At 39.4% G+C, this 21,399-nt stretch overlaps 1 protein-coding gene across 5 annotated transcripts; it reads right to left on the reverse strand.

Annotated features, from left to right (window-relative positions):
• Positions 1–152: 152 nt before the first annotated feature.
• On the reverse strand, positions 153–13,417 carry LOC105473881 (MSL complex subunit 3B). 5 transcript variants are annotated; one of them, XM_071073599.1, is made up of 3 exons: positions 12,899–13,317; positions 11,073–12,368; positions 153–286 (listed from the first exon to the last, which is right to left on the reverse strand). In XM_071073599.1, exon 2 carries the CDS (start codon positions 12,211–12,213, stop codon positions 11,080–11,082), a length of 1,134 nt encoding a protein of 377 aa, XP_070929700.1. In that variant the 5' UTR covers positions 12,214–12,368; positions 12,899–13,317; the 3' UTR covers positions 153–286; positions 11,073–11,079. The 5 variants fall into 5 exon arrangements, with proteins under 5 accessions (XP_070929700.1, XP_070929699.1, XP_070929702.1 ...); XM_071073598.1 differs by lacking the exon at positions 153–286 and adding an exon at positions 3,805–3,996; XM_071073601.1 differs by lacking the exon at positions 153–286 and adding an exon at positions 5,171–5,189.
• Between the last annotated feature and the right edge of the window lie 7,982 nt (positions 13,418–21,399).

Here is a 21,399-nt window from a genome sequence, read left to right on the forward strand (position 1 = left end):
ATCCACGCCCGAGTTTCCAGCCACGCCCCAAGAAGCGTGTCCGGCGGAAGGGAGGGAGGGTCTCCGGTAGCCGAGGTGGGTGGAAGTTGCTCCAACGGCTCTGTGCTTGTTGATCAGCGGGGCTGTGCGAGATCCGGTGGGATGCGTGTCATCTCCCGCGCTGTGCACCGGAGATAAGTACGGCCTGGAGATTTCTGCGTGACTTGCTCTAGGTGTCGCCGCCGGGCGGGGGCCGCCTTCCTCACTCGCCCGCCTGGGATCCCGGCGCGGTTTCGAGGGCAGGGGCCTAAGAAAGACAACCCCAAATTACCAACCCAAAAGGAGGCAGGATAGCGAAAGAAAAAATAAGTCTCAACGAATGACACATTTAAAGATGCTGACAAATGCCATACACATCACAAAATCCAGGAAAATACTTGTATTAACCCACCTTTTCCCCCATGTATTTCTGATTGCATATTCTGCTTCTTCATTGATATTAATCTTGTAATATTTTCTCCAGAGAGAAGAGCAAGATAAATCAGTCTTTAGTATGGCTGATGGAATTTGTGATTGACATCTTAGGAATGTCAATCCTAAGGAAACACAGGGTGACTTAACCACATTTGTGTGCTTGTGCTGATGTGATTACCATAGTATGTGATTGAAAATAAAAGCATTACTGAGCACCAGGAGGTCCCTTAGAGGGGGATCTTCACCTCCTTTCAGCCTGCACGGCAATTCTATCATGATGTCCTGCAGAAATTTAGGTGGGGGTGGGGGGAGCGTGAGAACTTTGGGGCTCATGTAGTGTGTGTGACCACAAAATGTGTTGCGTTGTGCTGGACAGAGAGATGTGCTGGCCTGGTTCCCCTTAAGATGCCACAGCTGCTGGGGGGCAGTTGGCAGGGGCCTTCAGTTGTCAGCCTATTCTGGGACGATTCAGTTGCAGAGAACTCCCTCACCCAAGATCCTGCTGCCCCAGGGTGGCCCAGCGCCAGTGACTGATCCAGGTGGGAACAGGAAGGCTGTACTATTTCAGCCTGATGGAAGAAAACCCTGGGCCACTTTATCTTCCGAGCTCTCAATTCCACGGAATTGGATGGGGTAACCTACCAATCCTGTTTCTTTCCCTCCCTTCCTCCCTATATAAACATCCTCTCAGTCTTCTCCAGTTGCAGGATCTACACATTTGTGTCTTTTCCAATTTTCGCAAACAGGCTGAGGTGTCTTCCTCCTCCTTCCTTAGGAGTGTTCAGAAACTTAACATGTTCTTCCTCTGACTGTGCTTCCACACATAATTTACTTTTCAAACATCTAACTGGGCCCATTTAGAGACTTGGGACCTTGAATAAGATTTTTTTCTTCTTGGGTTTTGGACGATTGACTCTTTCATTGTTACCAGATAGAGCTGTCCAGGTTCTTGGCGTGTTGAACAAAGAATTGAACAAAACACACAAAGTAACAAAGGAATGAAGCAACGAAAAACAGAGCAACAGGAGAACGGAGTAAGGAGAGCACAGATTCATTGAAGAGAACTCGCAGAGTGAGAGCGGGCTAGAGCACCCGGCTCAAGAGCCTCTTCAATTAGGGCTTTTATAAAGCCAAAATAACTTGGCAACACTCCGGGTATCCTTTAGAGGCCTCCAATTGGTTACACCCTATGAAGGATTGCTCTGCGACCAATCAGAGCCTAAAGTGGAAACTTGGCCTGCAGTTATTCAGGGGCTGAAGTGGAAACTTCTTTCTTGTTATCACAGGAGTGAAGATGTGGCCTATGTCCTGCCCAATCTTGCTTAAAACTGGCTGCACCTGCTGTTCTCTTGCTTATGTGAACTGGCTGCATCTGCTATTACTTTGCTTATGCCTCAACCCTTGGCTACCCCAGTTCCCTATTCTCCTGCCTCACCATGACTCTAACAAGCACAATAGTACCAGTTTTCAAAACTGGCGTCTCCCAGGGCTTATTCTCTATTCCTGGGAAACCATTCCAAGGTTTCCCTTCCTGGCTTCACTGACAATCCAAGCATCTGCCTCTGTCCTAGGAGTTTGGGGGCAGCTTCAGTGGAAAGGTTTCTGAATCTCAAGTTCAAGTCTTTAATTGAAGTCCAAAACCTACTTGCTTTAGCCAAACTCCTTCTGAGCCAGCCAAAGTCCATGCATTAACCCTTATTGTTCTGGCCTGCTGGTCTTCCAATCGTCTCTGACTGGCTTTCCCCATCCCATGGTCCAAAGTGGTGCTCCAGCTAAGGAAAGAAGAACCCTGCACCATGCTTCTCATGTGATGCTGTAGCAGGACAAGCTGCAGACAAAACCCCTCAGACACCGAGTTAAAGAAGGAAGGGCTTTATTCATCCGGGAGCTTCAGTAAGACGTCTCCAACAACTGAGCTCTCCGAGTGAGCAATTCCTGTCCCTTCTAAGGGTTCACAACTCTAAGGGGGTCCGTGTGAGAGGGTCGTGATCAATAGATCATAGGGTACGTGATCTGGGGGCTGCATGCACTGGTAATTAGAACGGAACAGGACAGGGATTTTCACAGTGCTTTTCTATACAATGTCTGTAATCTATAGATAACATAACCGATTAGGTCAGGGGTTGATCTTTAACTATCAGGCCCAGGGTGTGGCGCCGGGCTGTCTGCTTGTGGATTTCATTTCTGCCTTTTAGTTTTCACTTCTTCTTTGGAGGCAGAAATTGGGCATAAGACAATATGAGGGGTGGTCTCCTCCCTTAATGCCATTCTCTATAATACCTCACCCCACCACCCTTGGCTGCCTAACCATATTACTCCAGACCTGCTAAGCAAACTCCTTCCCCACCACTTTCCACTCTAAAGTAACAGGGAAGGATCACAAGTCAGCTCCTTCCCCAGCAGCAGGTTTCTGGGCACAGCATCTTGGTTTCCAGAGATGAGGGTGGGTTGCTCTGGCTGCACCTGCACAGTGCCCTCTACTGGCCGGGCTGGGATTTCCAACCCTCCAAGTGCTGTTTAAATGGCTAGGAAGTAGTGCTCATTAAAGTTGTATTACGGCTGCTCTTATAAAATGTGCCTGAATTTTGCTTCAAATAAAAGAGATGGAGACTTATTCTGCATGGAGTTGTCATGTAAATATGTTTCTGTTGGAAATGTTACCAGTCGGTGGTTGGAGAAGCGCAGCTTTTGCCTGGTCCCAGCATTGACACAGAAACTGCTATGTAAAGGTGAGAATGTCAGTCTGGGATAAATTATCACAAACATCAGACCCCACCCATTAGGCTGCTAAGAAAAGGGTTTGCTCTTTTCTGTTGCCCTGGAGCTGATTGATGCAAACAGAGGCTGTGAAATAGGCAACAAGCTAACTTTCCACGAGGTGTCAGTCAAAGCTCACAAAATGTGTTCATTGTTTGATTTAACGAGTCTCACATCTATCTAACTGAAGTAATTAAGGATGTTGGCAAGAAGTTAGTTGGAGGATCTTTCGTGAAGCAGTTTATAAAGTCCAATACTAGAAGGATGGCAAAATAAATGGTGATACTTGTGTTTTATTGCCAGCAATTTTGAAAAAGTGTAATTATTGATATCAAAATTCTATATGATCTTTTTAATACAAAAAGGTTATAAACCTGTATTATACGTCTGCATTTTAAAAGTATATATTATATAATTTAAAGTATGATTATACATGTTTTAAAAGTGTGAGTATGTATGTCTCAGAATGTTTCCAGGGCCATCTCTGGATGATGGTGTGATGAATTATTTTTAATATTAGTTTTCCTTAGCTGCATTTTCTAGAATGAGCATTTGTTGTGCAATTATGAGTTTGCATTACTGATGTAATTAGAAAACACAGAGGGCCAATTGTCTTAGTTCATTTTGTGCTGCTATCATAAAACCTGAGAGTAATGAACCTGTAATTTATAATGAACAGAAATTTATTTCTCACAGTTCTGAAGACTGGCGAGTCCCAGACTGAGTGATTGGCCTCTGGTGACGGTCTTCTTGCTGTGCCATCTCATGGTGTAAGGCAGAAGAACTCTAGAGGCCGAGAGAGCAAAAAGGAGCCAAACTCTTTTTTTTTTTTTTTTTTTTGAGACAAGAGTCTCGCTGTGTGACCCAGGCTGGAGTGCAATGGCGTGACCTCAGCTCACTGCAACCTCTGCTTCCTGGGTTCAAGCGATTCTCCTGGCTTAGCCTCCTGAGTAGCTGGGACTACAGCTGCATGCCACCACACCTGGCTAATTTTTTGTATTTTCAGTAGAGATGGGTTTGGCCGGGCTGGTCTCAAACTCCTAACCTCAAGTAATCCACCCACCTTGGCCTCCCAAAGTGCTAGGATTACAGCCACTGTGCCCAGCCGTCAAACTCATTCTTTTATGAGAAACCCACTCCTGTGATCATTTCCACAATAATGGCATTAATCCATTCCCTCTGCCCTATGGCCTAATCACCTCTCATTAGGCCTCACCTCCCAACTCTGTTGCAAGGGAGATTAAATTTCCAATTCATGTTTCTGGGGGACACATTTAAACCACAGCACCCCTCATGTGCTTTTACCTTGGCTCTGCAAAATCAGGGGCCATTTATCCAAATGAGATAATGGCCCGGAACATTCTAAAGCTGCTATTGTACAGCAGGTGCAACACATAGCTGGTAGCAATATATTCAGCTTTGTCTTTTCAGTTCAGATATTAAGGGTGGTCTTATCATTCTGTGGCAAATCCAAAGTTTCTACTGAGGTTGTTTCAAGGACTCTCACTTAGAAGCATTCTAGGTCATTCTCAGGCCAACAGGCATACTCACTGGGCCTCTTTGCCAAACTCCATTTATCCTTCATATCTGCTGCCAGGTAAGCCAGACTCAACACTGAGTTCTTGCTAGTTTCATTGAACTCTCATTGCTGAATTTGTTACCCTAGGATTTATAACCAAAGGAATTAGATCTAGGTGTTTCTATAAGCTCATTAGACCTTATGATTTGGGGACAAAAGATTTAGTAAATATCTTTGCTTATTCTCCTGCTGCTTGCTCTCTCTCTCTCTCTGTGTGTGTGTGTGTGTGTGTGTGTATAGGCAGTCTTATTTCAACTGTCTTTGTTTTGTCCTGGATTATCTTGTGTTTATTGATTGTATAAGGAAGTATTCCACAAAAGACAGATGCATATGTAAGTTGATTATTTTCTGCTTCAATCTAATCCAGTCTTGAAGGCAAATGATTAGAGGTTCCTCAGACCTGTGACAATTATGTGAAAAGGCAATTAGTCGAACTTAGCCTTGGGCACCCTACAAAACCTTTATAATGACATTTACACTTCTGTCAACTTGTGAAAGAAGACCGCTTTGCTCAGTTTATATTTTAGGTCAAACAATTGTTGGGTCATTGGCAATCTCGCTGATTTCTTCTCGGCCTAACTTCTGCTTGGCCTAACTTCTGACACCACTCATGAGTGCACACTGTAGCACAGTCGACTGCAGTGACCCATCTTCTTCACTTGGATTTGTCTGTATCAAATTTTCAAACTCCTGCAGAAATTCTTCTTTGTATATAAAGTCTTATTATGATCCTTACTCTTGCATTCTTTGGGTAAAAGGCAAAAGATGGCAAAAAACAATGACCATTTTAGAGAAAGTTTGCTGTGTTAAAAATCAATTCATATTTTAGGAGGCAGTCTAGAAAAATTGGGAGGCAAAGACACCAATCTTTCAATAATCAGTTTTTTTATCTGGTGTGGTAGAGCTGAAAACACAAGTTGTCGAAGGACACTAACCTTCTGAGACCCACCCTGTTTGGATCTAAGCAACTTTTCACTTGTACCTCTTCTAGTCTTTTTATTCCTTCCTCCAATCTTCTAAATGAGCTAGTATTGCCTTGGGATTTCTCAGGAAAGGAACATTCATGTAAATGTGCAAGATCAGAAGGCAGATATATAGACGTTGAATTTAAAACCTAGTTTAGAGCTGAGTCAAAGACAGTCTGTACAGGCTGCTATAACAGGATACCATAGACTAACCAGCTTATAAACAATAGAAATTTATTTCTTACAGTTCTGGAGGCTGGGAAGTCCAAGATCAAGGTGCTAGCAAGGTAGGTTTCATTCTGAAGCCTCTTGTCTTGGCTTGCAGGTGGCCATGTGCTCACATGACCTCTTTTTTGTGCATGTGGGGAGAGAGTGTGTGAGAGACTGCAAGTTCTCTGGTATCTCTTCTTATAAGGACACTAACCGTATTGGATCAGAGCCCCATCCTTATGACCTTATTTCAATTAATTATATACTTAAAGGCCCTATTTCCAAATAGAGTCACTTGTGGGTTAGGGCTTCAACATATAAATTTTGGGGGGACACAATTCAGTCCATAGCAATGCTATAAATATTTTCTTATACTTCAGGAAGATGGACAGATATTTGCAACAGGATCTTTGTTATGTACTATTTTCATGAATGACTAGATGTATATAGACTAGTTCACTTCATTTTAGCCCCTCATGAATGGGGAAAGTAGTTAAGATGTTAGGAAAAGGAAGATTTGAATAATCCATCTGGAAATTAAAATACAATTAATTCTTAGAGACAAAAAGAAGGAAGCTCATTAAAATCATTTTAGAAATCTGTCTCTTAAAGAGTAAATTGGACAAAGATTAATATTTTCATAAAATAAACACTAGATTTAAAAATTGGATTCCAGGAACCTTTTGAACATTATTCTAGGGTAGGATCAACAGCTGAAAATGGACTCCGATTTGAATTAGGAGCCTTAAATGAAAAAATATATATAGAAAATTGTTAATTTAGAAGGTAACAGAACATTTTCTAATAAGTAACTGAGCCCTAGAAAGAAAAGAAGCTAGAAATAAAAATAAATATACAGCTTTATAAATGAAACAACTGGTCCCCCAAATAAAAACAAGAATCTAAGAGCTTCTGTATTCTCTAAGAATTATGAGGGTATAAGTAAGGACACCTGTAGATTTCAAGAAGAAAGACATTGGAAGAGCCAATGTCCTCTACTGAGGGTGCTACTCTTGGGGAGCTATTAGCACCCCCAAGTTCCCTGTCCTTTCTCTAATCTTCTAAGGAGAATTGTTTACAGATGGACAATGATATAGTTCTTCTTTTGATATGCATGGCCCTGTACCTACAATAAATCCTGCTTCCATAGAACATCATCCCCTTCAGAATCAAATTTTAAAGTTGTCTAAAAAGAATAAGGAAGGCATATTGACGGAAAGCAAGAAGAGAAAAATGAGAAATTTGGTCTTAAACTAAAAATGCCTTATTGTGCCAGATTGTCAAAGAGACAAACTTGAGGTATGCAGTAAATTGTAGAAGCCTTGAGGGCAAATAAACTTTGTCTATCTCGACTTACAAAAACCATCCAGGTAGTGGACATTTGTAACAATACTAAGCCCTTTCCTAAATTCCAACATGGTGTCTTCATCAGATGAATACTTTTATTTTTCTTTAGGAAACAATTTCTACATATTAGCCAGAGTTCTCTAGAGAAACAGAACCAATATGAGATAGATAGATAGATAGATAGATAGATAGATAGATAGATAGACAGACAGACAGACAGACAGACAGACAGACAGACAGAAAGACAGACATTTATTTTGAGGGATGGGCTCACATGTTTATGGAAGCTGAGGAGTCCCATCATTTTCTGTCTGCAAGCTGGAGGTCCAGGAAGGGCAGTGGCGTGGTTCCAGTCCAAGAACCAGGACCTCTGATGTCCAAAGGCAGAAGATGGATGTCCCAGCTCAAGTAGAAAGCAAACTCACCCTTCCTCTACCCTTTTGTCCCATTCAGGGGTTCTCAACAGATTAGACAATGCTCCCCCAAATTGGTGAGGGTGATTTTCTTTCCTTGCCCTGCCTATTCAAATGCTAATCTTTTCTGCTGACAGTAGGTGGAGTTTTGAAGAGTGTGGCGTTCAGGATTTGTGAATTTTCAGTGGTGTCAGGGGCTGGTGCAGTCTGTTTAAGTGTGGGTACTCGTGAGACTGCTGAGTCCTCGGAGAGGTCCATGGAACTCTTTTTCTTCTCAGTCTCCTCTTTTTTTTCTCATTCAGCCAAAGTTACAAGAAAGAATCATAAAAAATTATCCACATCTTTACCACTATAAATGATTCTTTCTGAAGAAGATATTTCATTTGCAAAGATCGTATTTTCAGTCTGAACACTGATCAGCAGAATTTCATTCTGATTTCATCTTTGAATATTTCATTGAATCATCTGTCAGGGCAGTAGCTGCACAAAATCATTTAAGACTCTGAACAACAGATCTCAAACAATTGTGAAATGAAAAAAAAAATATATATATATATATAGGCTGGGCACAGTGGCTCACGCCTGTAATTTCAACACTTTGGGAGGCCGAGGTGGGTGGATCATTTGAGGTCAGGAGTTCAAGACCAGCCTGGCCAAAATGGTGAAACCCGCTCTCCACTAGAAATACAAAAAAATTTTGCTGGGTATGGTGGCACACACCTGTAATCCCAGCCATTGGGGGAGGCTGAGGCAGGAGAATTGCTTGAACCTGGGAGATGGAGGTTGCAGTGAGCTGAGATCACACTACTGCACTCCAGCCTGGGCAACAGTGTGAGACTGCAGCTCAAAACAAACGAACAAACAAACTTAGGAATACTATTTTAAGAAGGGATTGGGAGATTTCCTAAGAAAATAATTCTCATCAACTCCGTGAGAAGCTCACCTTGCCTTTCTTTTAGCTTTGACATAGATTGGTCCAAGTCACACAAAATTACTCTAGATACAGGAAGTATACCGGAAGTATTATAGAATTACTCTAGATAGCAGGAAGTATTATTAGCGATGGCCTAGACTCTCTCTTAATTGGCCCAAATAAAATCCAAGCTTATTCTATTATGCATAGCTACTATTTGGGCTCAGGAATTTAAACTGGTTTTATGTAGCTTGATCAAATTCACATTAGTAGCATTAATTATAGAAATGGCTATTATTTGGGTCTTTCTAAGAGTTGGGAAGGCAACTCATCCTTAAGTTCACTTCAAATTGTCCTTCAAATTGGCTGCACAAGCAACAGCTTAGGAGAGCTGTATTATAAAATTCAGCTCTCTAGTAAAGCCTAGAATTGGTCAAGAAAAGTAATTATCACCTAGACTTCCTGGTATCATCTCTTTATTCATTTTTAAGATGACATGAAAAAACCATTAAATTGGGATTTTGTATTAGACTATCCAAAGATTGGTTGTGGGCATGGATACTTTTTGAATGAACCGAACACAAGTACGAGCTTCTCCTTCATTGGATAAGAGTAACAGAAGGCTGCCAGACTGAGTGTGTTACATACGAGTATGGTAATATGTGAGGGAAAGAGTAACAATCAAATTAGTAAACAGCAGAAAGATGTCGGGTGGTGTCTATTAACAGCAGGGATTTGCTGCATATGTTAACATCAGATTTAAAGGTAATCCTAGTACAAGACCAAAAGATGCTTTGACTAATTTAGTGGAGGCCTGTACCTGCTTGGATACATGAAGCTAAGCCTTCGATATTGGATCAAAGAATAGCTAAAAAAGACCATGAGTTTTTGACGTATGCCATGCCATAGAGGTAATACTTTTAAGAGCATCACTGTCCATTAAAAATATAATGTGAGACACATTGGTCATTTTAAGTTTTTAAAATATTAACATTTTTTAAAAGTAAAAAGAAATAGGTGAAGGTATTTTTAAAACATTTTATTTAACCCAATGTATCTAAAATACCATCAGTTCAACATTTAACCAATGCTAAAAATTATTAACGAGATATGTTACATTTATTTTTACATACTAAGTCTTCAAACTCCAGTGCTCTAACCTCACACTTAGGAGCACATCTCAATTTGGACTAGCACAGTTCAAGTTCTTAGCCTTGTGACTTATCCTTTCATGGACATAAAAATTATGATAATCTAGGAAGAATGCATCTGGACTCTTACAGGTTTGTAATTAACTAACCAAAAATACATCCAGCTTTGTCTTTGTACTTCAGATATTGTGGGTGGCACGTCATTCTCTCACAGTATTATCACTTTCCTATTTGATGCTACTGAAGCCACAATGGGAAGATATTCCTCTGTGGGCTTTCTGTTAGGATCGCAGAAAGTGACATCTTTTCTGTTTTCTCTCATGTAGCAATTTGTGGGCTAGCACCTAAGGAATTTCTGACTCTAAAGGCTAAAGCTTATGTGGTCTAAAATTTACATTAAAAGTCAGCATAGATAGTGTGCAATAAATATGTGGGTTAGTTTTAATTTCTACCTTTGGGGCTGTCAGGTGCCACAATGAGGAATACCTACTTTTTTGGGGGGAGCCAGTTTATATAATATATATTTTCCTAAGTAATCATTCATTTTTGTCAAGACTTTCAAATTTACTGGTTTAAATGAATATATAGCATTCTCTTATATTCCAGTCGTCATTGTATCTGTAGTTATGGCTCCGATTTTTTTTTTTTTTTTTTCAAACAAGACAGGCTTTATTTAGATCACCAAAAAGAACATTTTACAGAAAGGGAACCATAAAATTACACAAAAGAGTATAGCTGTAAAATTGCAAACAAGAAAAGCAATGCTTTCTTTAGCTCACCAAAAATAATGTTTCACAGAGAGGGAACCGGTAGAAGCAAATTATAGTTGCAAATTTTCTTTTGCCATCAATATGGATTCCCTCTAAAATACTTCAAGACTACTTTGCGGTTTTCAAGTACAAACTAAACCTTGTTGGACAGAGTTTAGTTTAGTTTAGCATCATCAAGAGAATGAAACCAATTTGCAAAAACGACTTTGTTTAATGCTAATAACGAAACAATGTGGTTCTTGCTAACTAACTGCAATGTCTACTGAAATGGCCTAACCTATGTATACTTCCATGAACATTTCACTGTGAACACAGTTGCTTTTTTCCTGCCATCACAGATGGCCTACAACGTAGCAAGTGTCATGTCAGAACACTTTCAGGCACCTAGGAAATAATTCTAAACAGAGTAACTACAGTATATGGGGAACTCAAACGGGACCACCTCTGTCAAAGCCCCCAGGTGGGCAGTGTTTTGTGCTCTGGGTAAAGACCCACCACCTTGTTAGTTGTTTACCTGGAACTCAGAACGCCATGCTAGATGGAGCAGTTGTTCTTACAGAACCATCAACGCTTTTATAGGCTGCCTGGGAGTTCTTGGTGCTGTAATGCACCTCAGAGGCAGCGACATAAGCCGACTCTGGGAAGAAGTCATCGTGGTATTCTGCTAAAAACCTCACAAAGAGATCAAAGTGCTTCAATAAAGCCTTCAGATTCTTCTCAGTAAAGGACATTTTTCCAAGAATTTCTGGAAGTTTTACAAACAATCGCAGCAAATGTTGCGCCCCGTAAATGTAAGAGGGTGGAGGCGCCTGGTCACCTGGTGGGTAATTGTCAGGCACGAGCTTCCAGGAGAGGACCTCATTTATTTCATTAGTTCTTCTCCCTTCAAAGCCAGCAAACGCAGCACTCCCTTCTATTCCCTGACTCTGGTTAGGAGTCAGAGGAATAGGTGAAGATGATCTGCTATGCACAGGTGTCTTCTTTTCCAGGTGCAGGAACAGCTTGGGCATGCTGGTGGACATGTCCTGCTGCCAGCGCTTGGGCTGAGGTGAGGTGCTGGTCTTAGAAAGCCTGTCACAGTTCGCCGTGTGGGGCGAGGACCGCCTCAGAGACCGCACTGCTTCCGGCTCGGCTTTGCGCCTTTTGGGGGTGGCTCGTTCACCAGTGGTTGACGGACTCTCTGTAGACTGCGGCCTGGATGGATTCAACAAATCTCTCTCTCTGGGACAGAGCTTCTCCTGGCTCCTACTAGTATTTGTGGCACTTTCCTTAATTGCAAGAAAAACCTTAGATGCAGTCACCTTTTTATACTGAGCTTGTTCATAGGGATAGAGTAAAACCAACGGGAGAGTGTAATCAAAAGTTATTCTTAATCCATCCGCCATCTCCTTACAAAGGTCAACATTCTTTTCTGCTGGGACATAAGGCACATTCATGTTGGCATGTGGCATAGCGTGAAGGTGACGAGGCCGCTCATTGGCTGAAAAGGCTGCACGGATAGCAAAATGCCTCACATAGGATTCCAAAATCGTTATGATGTTGGTGTGGCATGGAAGTTTCACTAACCGTTTCCTCCGATTAATGTAGTAACAATCATCCTCCAGCTGCCTCTTCAAAACTTCAGGGATTTCTAGAGTTACTGTTCTTTCTTCCATTTCCCTTTTTGTTTGAAGCTCCGGTTCTTCCTTTACTTCAGTCTTTTCTTCAGTATCACTTTCTTCACTTATTTTTTCATCCTTGTCTTCACTACTGTCGGAGGAACTGCTTAATGAGCTTTCATCATTTTCATCTCTTTCTTCGATGGAAAGGCCTTTTAAAAAAAAGACAGAGTCAGCACCAGGCAACCTGGAGGGGCTGCTTCTTTCTCTCTTGCTCCTCAGGTGAACTACAACTTTTCTTGCCAATTTATGCTGTAATCTATGATTTTCTTTTCTTTTCTCTCTCTTTTTTTTTTTGTGACAGCGTTTCCACACTGACCTCCACCTCCCAGGGTTCAAGCAATTTTCCTGCCTCAGCCTCCAGAGTAGCTGGGATTATAGGCGCCCACCACCATGCCCTGCTAATTGTTTTGTATTTTTAGCAGAGACGGGGTTTCGCCATGTTGGCCAGGCAGGTCTCGAACTCCTGACCTCAAGTGATCTGCCCACCTTTGCCTCTCAAAGTGCTGGGATTACACGAGTGAGCCACTGTGCCCTGCCCCAATCTACGATTTTCTTTTCTTTTCTTCTTTTTTTTTTTTTTTTTGAGACAGAGTCTCGCCCTGCCAACCAGGCTGGAGGGCAACGGCGTGATCTCGGCTCACTGCAACCTCCGCCACCCGGGTTCAAACGATTCTCCTACCTCAGCCTCCCGAGTAGTTGGGATTACAGGCGTTCGCCACCACACCTAGCTATTTTTTTTATATTTTTAGTAGAAACAGAGTTTCACCATGTTGGCCAGGCTGGTCTCCAACTCCTGACTTCGTGATCCGCCCGCCTCGGCCTCCCAAAGTGCTGGAATTACAGGCGTGAGCCACCGCGCCCGGCCAATCTACGATTTTCACTGAGCTCACAAAGCACACGATCTTCGGCTACCCATCTATCCCAACTTCCGTTCCAACCACTACAATGGCTCTGGTATTCTGGGATCTCGCTGCCTTTTTCGCCTTTCCCAACAATAACGTTAACAATCTAGGTCAGACGGCGTCCGACGGGAGCGTCCCACGGGAGCCCACGCGGCACTGGGCCGCAGAGCAGGAGAGATTTAAGGCGAAGAGAGAAACCCACCGTGGTTAAGAGGCCTCCTCCGCGGGCGCCTTGCGTCTGCGTTCCGGGCGCACACGTAGCGCTGGCTACGCGACAGGGCGCGCGCGACGCTCCCGACGGCGCATGCGCGATCCGGTATGCCGGGCGGAAGTCCCGTTTAATTTCTAATGCTATTTATTTATGTATCCGTTGTCTCTCTTTTCTTAATTATATTATTGAACTTTATCTGTTTTACTGGTCTTTTAAAGGAACCAGCGCTTAATGTTTCTTTATCTACCCTACACGTTTTTGTTTTTATTTTCTTTAATTTCTTGACTGTATTCTTTTCTTCCTTTTAACTTAGGTTAAACTGTTCTAAAATCATTTCTTGAATTGAAAGCATAATGAATTTACTTCCACTTACTTTTGTTTGCTAATAAATGCATTTAAGGCTATCTATTCTTTAAGTACCAGTTAGTGATTTTCCTTTTGTTTCCTTCTTTGATACAAGCGTTATTTAGGAGTTTTTATTACTATTTCTACTTGCAAAGATAAATTTAATATTATTCCCTACTTTAAAAATCCTAAGTGTAATACGAAGAGATATTGAATATTAAAATAATTAAAATTTATAGTCCTAACATTTTGCTTAATGGTAAATACTAGAAGCATTTCATTTGTCAAGAAAAAAATCATTTTATATTTAATTTTAAAATTAAATACGCAATACATACAAAACCTTTTGTGGCATGCATAACATATAAAGAATAACAATAAAATATCACTCACGTTGGTATTTGAGTTCTTATGCTCTTGCCAACACTTAGTATTGTGTTTTTGCAAATATTCCCAGTGCAAAATTGAAGTAAAATTTGTATTTTTCTCCTTTATGATAGGCATTTTTGGTGTCTTATTTAAGAAATCCTTTTATGTTCCATGGTAATAAAACTTACCTCTCACATTTCAACTTTTAATTCACGGGAACTGATTTTTGTATTTGCTTTAAGGTAGAAGGCCAATTCTTTCTCTTTTTCTTAGTGTGGATAACAAATTGTCTCAGTAGCATTTATTGAATAATTTATCCTTTCCTCACTGTTCTATAATGCCACCCGAACTGTGTCTCTTCTATGTGTACATTGGCCTGTCTCTAGATTCTATATTGTATTTCACTGGTCTTTTTTTTTCCTACCTTTGCACCTAATCACAGTGTTATAGTAACTAGCTGCATAACTTCTCACCTTGTTCGTTTTCCTTAGCTGTGTTATGCCTATTGTTGACCTTTGATTTTTCCGTATACATTTTATTACCAGCTTGTTAGTTTTACCAAAAACTCTTGGCATTTTGATTAGAATTACTTTGAATCTATAGATCAATTAGGGGGAATAATTGATATCTTTATGAGATTGGGTCTTCTAATCCATTAACATGGAATATCTCTCCTGTAATTTAGGTCTTCTTTAATATCTTTCAAAAGATGGAAAAATTGTATTTTTCTTTATAGTTATAATTTTAGCAGTATACATTTTATGAATTATAATTTTATCAGATACTCACATTTTGTTGGATTTTTAGGAGTCTTTTGTAAATTATGTTGATTTAAAGTTCCATTTTTCTACTGTTGATGTATGAAAATGAAATTAACATTTTAAAATTAGAATTTAATGAAATAATTACAGATTCACATGTAGTTGTAAGCAATATTCAAGATACCTCTTTTATACTTTAAATAGTTTCCCTGAAGGTAACGTTTTGCTTGTGTTGTCTTTATTTTGCTCTTCTTTTCCTAATTTTTTGAGCTAGAAGTGTAAGTTATTGATTTATAGCATTTAGTGCTATAAATTTCCCTCACATAATTGTTTTAGCTGCATCCCACATATTTTGATTATGTTTTCATTTTCATTCAATTCTATGTATTTTTACAAGTTTCCTTTTATACTTCTTTGATCCATGGCTTATTCAGAAGTATGTTGTTCAATTTCTACATGTTTAGAGATTTTCTTGTTTTCCTGTTATTGATTTCTAGTTTGATTCTATTATCATCAAAAGACATAATCTATATTATTTCAATACTTCTAAACCTATTGAGACTTGTTTTATGGCCCAGAATACTGTCTGTTTTGGTGTACGTTCCATGGGTGCTTGAAAAAATGCATATCCTGCTCTTGTTGGGTGGAGTAAAAGACTCCACAAGTCATTGAATGCTGTCAGTGGTATCCTCTGACTGAGATATTATTTGGCAAATAAAAATGAAGAGTGTCAATGTCTTGTCCTATATTTAGTAATAAGATGGTTCTCCAAATAAAACAGATGAAGAAGATTCAGTTGAATATTTGCTTCTGTTGTAAAAAATGTATAATCAATGACAAAGTAAACAATTGAAATATTGAGAAATATAGTTATATTTGAAAGTTAAATGAGATCTTTCTTAATCTTTAAAAAAGTGAGATCAAAGTGAAAGGAATTACTATGCGGTTACTCAAGAAACTTATATAATTTAAAAATAACCCTCAATGTTTCATCTTTGTGGCAGACATGTAAGGATAGGATTCAGGATGCTGATTTGGAAACACGTTATGCTAATTTAGGTTTTATTAAGAATTATATGGTGACTACATTGAAATATCTGTATAATCATGTGAGATTAGATCAGGTTGGGCAAATTAACCTCAGCATTAACCCACATTTCTAGAAGGAATTAGTTGAGCTACTAAACAATGACTTAGAGGTCAAACTTGACTTAATCTAATTACAAAAACTTTTTGTTCTAGTTAAGACTTTCATATCTACTGTGTAGCATAAGTAGTTTATTATAGCACTTTTGGCTACACATTCAGGTGGAAAGTGGTCAGAGCAATAATTCAGTTATTGCAAAATATTGCTCATATATAAAAGAACAGATTTGAGACTTGAGAGACATGAAACGCAGGGATCTCACTAAGTTTTATTAATGAAAGTTATTTTGAGACATTTAATACTATTTGCAACCTACATACTAGAAATAACTAGAACAGTTTTGTAATATAATGAGAAGTTTTTATCATGAAAATTAAATATTGAAATAATATACTTTTGGATTGCTGGTTCAAATCCACTGTACAACTTTGAAACAACTGACCTACAGTATAACTTATCTATGTCCTCTTGGGTTCTGAGTTCTTTTTGCAGGCTGTTCTCTGTGCCTGTCACCTGTTAAAGGATATGGCTCCAAGGTCTTTCTATTACAGATGCTTAGCGTTTGGTAATATTTCAAGCCTGTGCCGTTGTTATTACTCCATACTATGTCCTAAATAATTTGCACAAATATAAAGCTTCCTAATATTTTCTACTTTATCCCTCTATAATTTGCCTTGTCATCCTGTTCTTCCTTCAATTAAAATTATTTCCCCTTTTTCTTATCTTCACATAAATATGATCTACCATTACTCAACACTAACTCTAAATTCTTGTGTTTATTAGTACTTGAAATTTTTGGTTCTAGTATTTATTAGTACTTCATTCATTTTTCTGTATCTTTTCTACAGAATGGCTTTTAATTTTCTTTCATGATGTTTTTATAGCAGCTGAGCTTAAATATTTACGTTCATGATCATTTCAATATTGTAAGGGGGTCAGGAAAGTCTTTCCAAGAATGACATCAAAGGCAAGAAATAGAAAATATGTTTAAAAAATGTGAATACAGAGAAATGAAACATTTCTTTATGACCAAATAAGACACATTTAATAACCAACAAAATGGAAAAAATAGTTGCATTCTATATTACAAAGGTTTAATAAGAAGAACGTATAAATAAGAACATGAAAACTCCAAAAAGAGAAAGGACAAAGTTCATAAATTGGCATTATTAAAAGAAAAACAGCTGAATTAAATTTAATGGAGTTTAATTGAGCAATGAACTATTCATTAATTGGATAGCTCCCAGAATCACAGCAGATTCAGAGACTCCAGCACAGCCACATGGTGGAAGATTTGTAGACCAAAAAAGGGAAGTGAGGTAGAGAAACAACTGTATTGGTTACAGCTCAGCATTTGCTTTCTGTGAACACACTCTGAACACTCAGAAGTGTATGAGTGATTGAAGTATGGCTGCTGGGATTGGCCAAGACTCAATTATTGTTACAGTCATATACTCCTAAGTTAGGTTTTCAGTCTCGTCTGCCTATTAAGTTAGGTTGCAGTTTGTCCACAAGGACTCAAATATAGAAGTACGGAGTCCTTCTCGGGCAATATTTAGTTTGGTTTAAAAGCATCAACCAACATGGAATACAATGGCTCATAAATGTGTGAAATTTTCTGCCCCCCAAACTAAATTAAAATCCATGAATCATCATTTGAAGTCTATCAAATTAGTAACACAAAGAACAATAACAAATATCAGTGAGGGTGTGAAGAAGTGAATATTTTCTTATATTTTGCATTAATTTATATAATGTTTCCAGAGGTCAATTTAGGGCTATGTGTGAGGATCCTTTAAAACATGTCTGTTCTTTGATTTAACGAAGTCTACTTCTTGAAATGTATTCACGGTAATTGTGGATGTTGACGAGGATTTAGCTGGAGGACATTTAGTGAAACACTGTTGATAATGTCCAATACTACAAGGATGGCTGAGTAAATGGTGATAGATACTGATTTGTGTTCCATTAACATGTTTTTGAAGAACTGTATTTATTGGCATCTAAAATGTATTTAAAATTTTTAGTACAAAAGGAGATTCCAAACATATGTATTATATACATGCATTTAAAAAATATACATTATTTGTTTTAAAAGTTTGAGTGTGTATATATTAAAATGTTTCCAGGGTTATCTCTGGATAATGGTGTGATGGGTTATTTCTAATGTTAGTTGTCGTTAGCTGCATTTTCTAGAACGAGCATGCATTATGCAGTCACGAGAGTGCATTTCTTACGTAACTAAAAAACACAGAAGACCAATCATGTGTTTTTCACCTTGGCTCGACAAAATTAGAGCCCTTTTAGCCAAATAAGACACACACAGCTCCAAACCTTCTAAAACCGCTGGTGTACAGTTGGAGGGTGTTTTATCATCATTATCCCTCACCTCCCAGCTCTTACCACAGCTCTCTTTGGTGATGTTCCTGCCCTGGTTTCATGTGGTGGGGAATTGCTTTTTATTCCACACCTTAGGCTTTTTGCAATACAAGTACACTTTTAGGGTCACGATTAATGTATTTTAATGGGCTATCCATCTTAAAAATCAATGAAAAGAATTTACATTAAAGATAGAAGGCAATTAGACCAATTTGGATGACCTATTTTTAATCAACCCCATTATTTGTGGATCTGAAAACTCTCAGAACATCTTTCTTTGAAACATTCAAGGATCGGTCCTCTGTTATGATGTGTGAATAATTTTAAAACAGGAGGCATGAGGTTAATTGATAACTTGGAAATCTCTTTAAATTACCCACCTTAGAAATGTTCCAGAAGGCCCCCTTCCTCTTTCATCGGCCCTTTGCCATTCCTTTTACCTCCCATGGTTTACTGGGATAAGTTTGACAATTACAGAAGACACTGTGTTCTGTTTCTTGAAAAGCTTTGGGGCATCTACTCCTTACTTAGAATTAGCTTTTAAGTCAATAGTGTTACATCTTCTCTCAGCTATCTTCATCCCTTTATATTCAACTATTTTCACCATTGCGTCTAATGTTCTTATTTCTTGCAAGAAATAAGAATTATTTATGTCACTCTCATTTATCAAAATTATTTCTTAACATTATTATAAAATGCACAGAATTTAGGCTGTTTAGAAATTCTTGCTCTCCTAACTTCTGTATTTAAATTTTTAGCTTATACCCTAGATTTTTTTGTATTGCTGAAGGGGATATGTATTTTAGAACTCTTGATGAATTTTCCTAATTTTACAGTTTTGGAAGTACTTGACAGAAAACAGGTAACGACTGACATTTCCATTCCTACTCATTTCCCTTGTTTCTAAGTAGTATTTTTTACGACATTCTTGGATTCAGTATGAAAATGATGCTCTCCATTTGCAGCCACTCCTCAGAAATTAATATAATTTGCTAGTGTCCTGAGGAGAAGTTACAGAAACCAATTATAATGGTTAATATTGGATTGGACTGGATTGGTTCATCTTGATTGGATTGAAGAATGCAAGGTACTGTTTCTAGGTGTGTCTGTGACGGTGTTGCCAAAGGAGACTAACAATTGAGTCGGTGGACTGGGAGAGGCAGACCCACCCTCAGTCTGGGTGGGCACCACCTAATCAGCTGTCAGCGCGGCCAGAGTAAAGCAGGCAGAAGAATGCGGGAGGACTTGACTGGTTTAGTCTTCCAGCCTACGTTTTGCTCCCATGCTGGATGCTTCCTGCCCTCGAACACTGAACTCCAAGTTCTTCAGCTTTGAGACTCTTGGACCTTTGACCATAGACTGAAAGCTGCACTGTCTGTCAGTTTTCCCACTTTTGAGGTTTTGGAACTTGGACTGGCTTCCTTGCTCCTCAGCTTGCACACAGCCTATTGTGGGACCTGTCCTTGTGATTGTGTGAGTCAATACTCCTTAATAAACTCATGTATCCTATTAGTTCTGTCCCTCTAGAGAACCCGAATACACCAATGAACAACAGCTCCTGTCCCAGGAGCAATAAGTAGTGGTTTGCTGTAAGTACCATTGAGTGTGATAGTCTCTGAAGGAACCATGGCCCTTTTCTAGTCAGGAGAGTCCTGGAGTTTAAGTTAGTGTACTTGAGAATATGCTCTTGTAAATTAAGACTAAGCCAATGCCAATCATGAAGCGGTGATGGCCATAGCTTTTCCCTTCCCGCTAATGTTTACTGCAGGCTTACAGTTCACCAGGCTGGCATATCATGTACATCATGTTGCTTCATCCCCATCACAATTCTGTGAGGTCAACACTTATTATCCACATTTTACAGGATGGAGACTGAGGCTGGGGGAAGTGGGGTGGTGGAGAGGTAGCTTGTCCAGGGTCACCAAATAACTAGTGCAGCTGGAATTTGAAACCAAATAGAATAAGAAAGTTGGCCAAAGATCTGGCAGGACTATTCTTCTTATCAGGCCCTGAGTCATCTTTTTAATAGATTGCATTTATTATTTTTTTAATTTAATTTTTAAAATTTTTATTTTACTTTAAGTTCTGGGATATAGAACGTGCAGGTTTGTTACATAGGTATACATGTGCCATGGTGGTTTGCTACACCTATCAACCTGTCATCTAGGTTTTAAGCCCCACATGCATTAGGTATTTCTCCTAATGCTCTCCCTCCCCTTTCTCCCTACCCCCTGACAGGCCCCGGTGTGTGATGTTCCCCTTCCTGTTTCCATGTGTTCTCATTGTTCAACTCCCACTTATGAGTGAGAACGTGAGGTGTTTGGTTTTCTGTTTCTCTGTTAGTTTGCTGAGAATGATGGTTTTCAGCTTTATCCATGTCCCTGCAAAGGACATGAACTCATTCTTTTTTGTGGCTGCACAGTATTCCATGGAGTATGCATGCCACATTTTCTTTATCCAATCTATCATTGATGGGCATTTGGGTTGGTTCCAAGTCTTTGCTATTGTAAGCAGTGCTGCAATAGATTGCATTTTTTAGAGCAATTTTTGGGTTACAGCAAAAATAAGCAGAAAGTATAGAGATTTTTTTCCATAAGGCCCCTGTCCCCACACATGCACAGCCTCCATTGTCAACATCCCCAAGAAGGTACATTTGTTGCAAGCTATGAACCTACATGACACATCATTATCACTTGATGTCCATAGTTTATATTAGGGTTGACTAACACAGTTGTACATTCTGTGGGTTTGGACACATTTATAATGACGTGTTTCTACCATCGTAGTATCATATAGAGTAGTTTTACTGCCCTAATCATTTTATGTGCTCCACCTATTCATCCCTCCATTCTCCTCAACCCCGGCAACCAATGAACTCTTTACTTTCTTCATAGGTTTGCCTTCTCCAGAATGTCACATAAATGGAATCATATAGTATGTAGGCTTTTTAGATTGGCTTCTGTCACAACTAATTTCACAGGTAATGTGCATTTAAGTTTCCCCTATGTCTTCTCGTGGCTTGATAGTTCATTTCTTTTGAGCTCTGAATAATATTGCATCGCCTGG

This window comes from Macaca nemestrina, chromosome 11 (genome assembly GCF_043159975.1).
Source record: "Macaca nemestrina isolate mMacNem1 chromosome 11, mMacNem.hap1, whole genome shotgun sequence".
Lineage (NCBI taxonomy): Eukaryota > Metazoa > Chordata > Mammalia > Primates > Cercopithecidae > Macaca > Macaca nemestrina.

Bases quoted from the DNA above. Each gene is read 5' to 3' on its own strand.
- LOC105473881 (XM_071073599.1), bottom strand. From the start codon at position 12,213: ATGGAAGAAAGAACAGTAACTCTAGAAATCCCTGAAGTTTTGAAGAGG.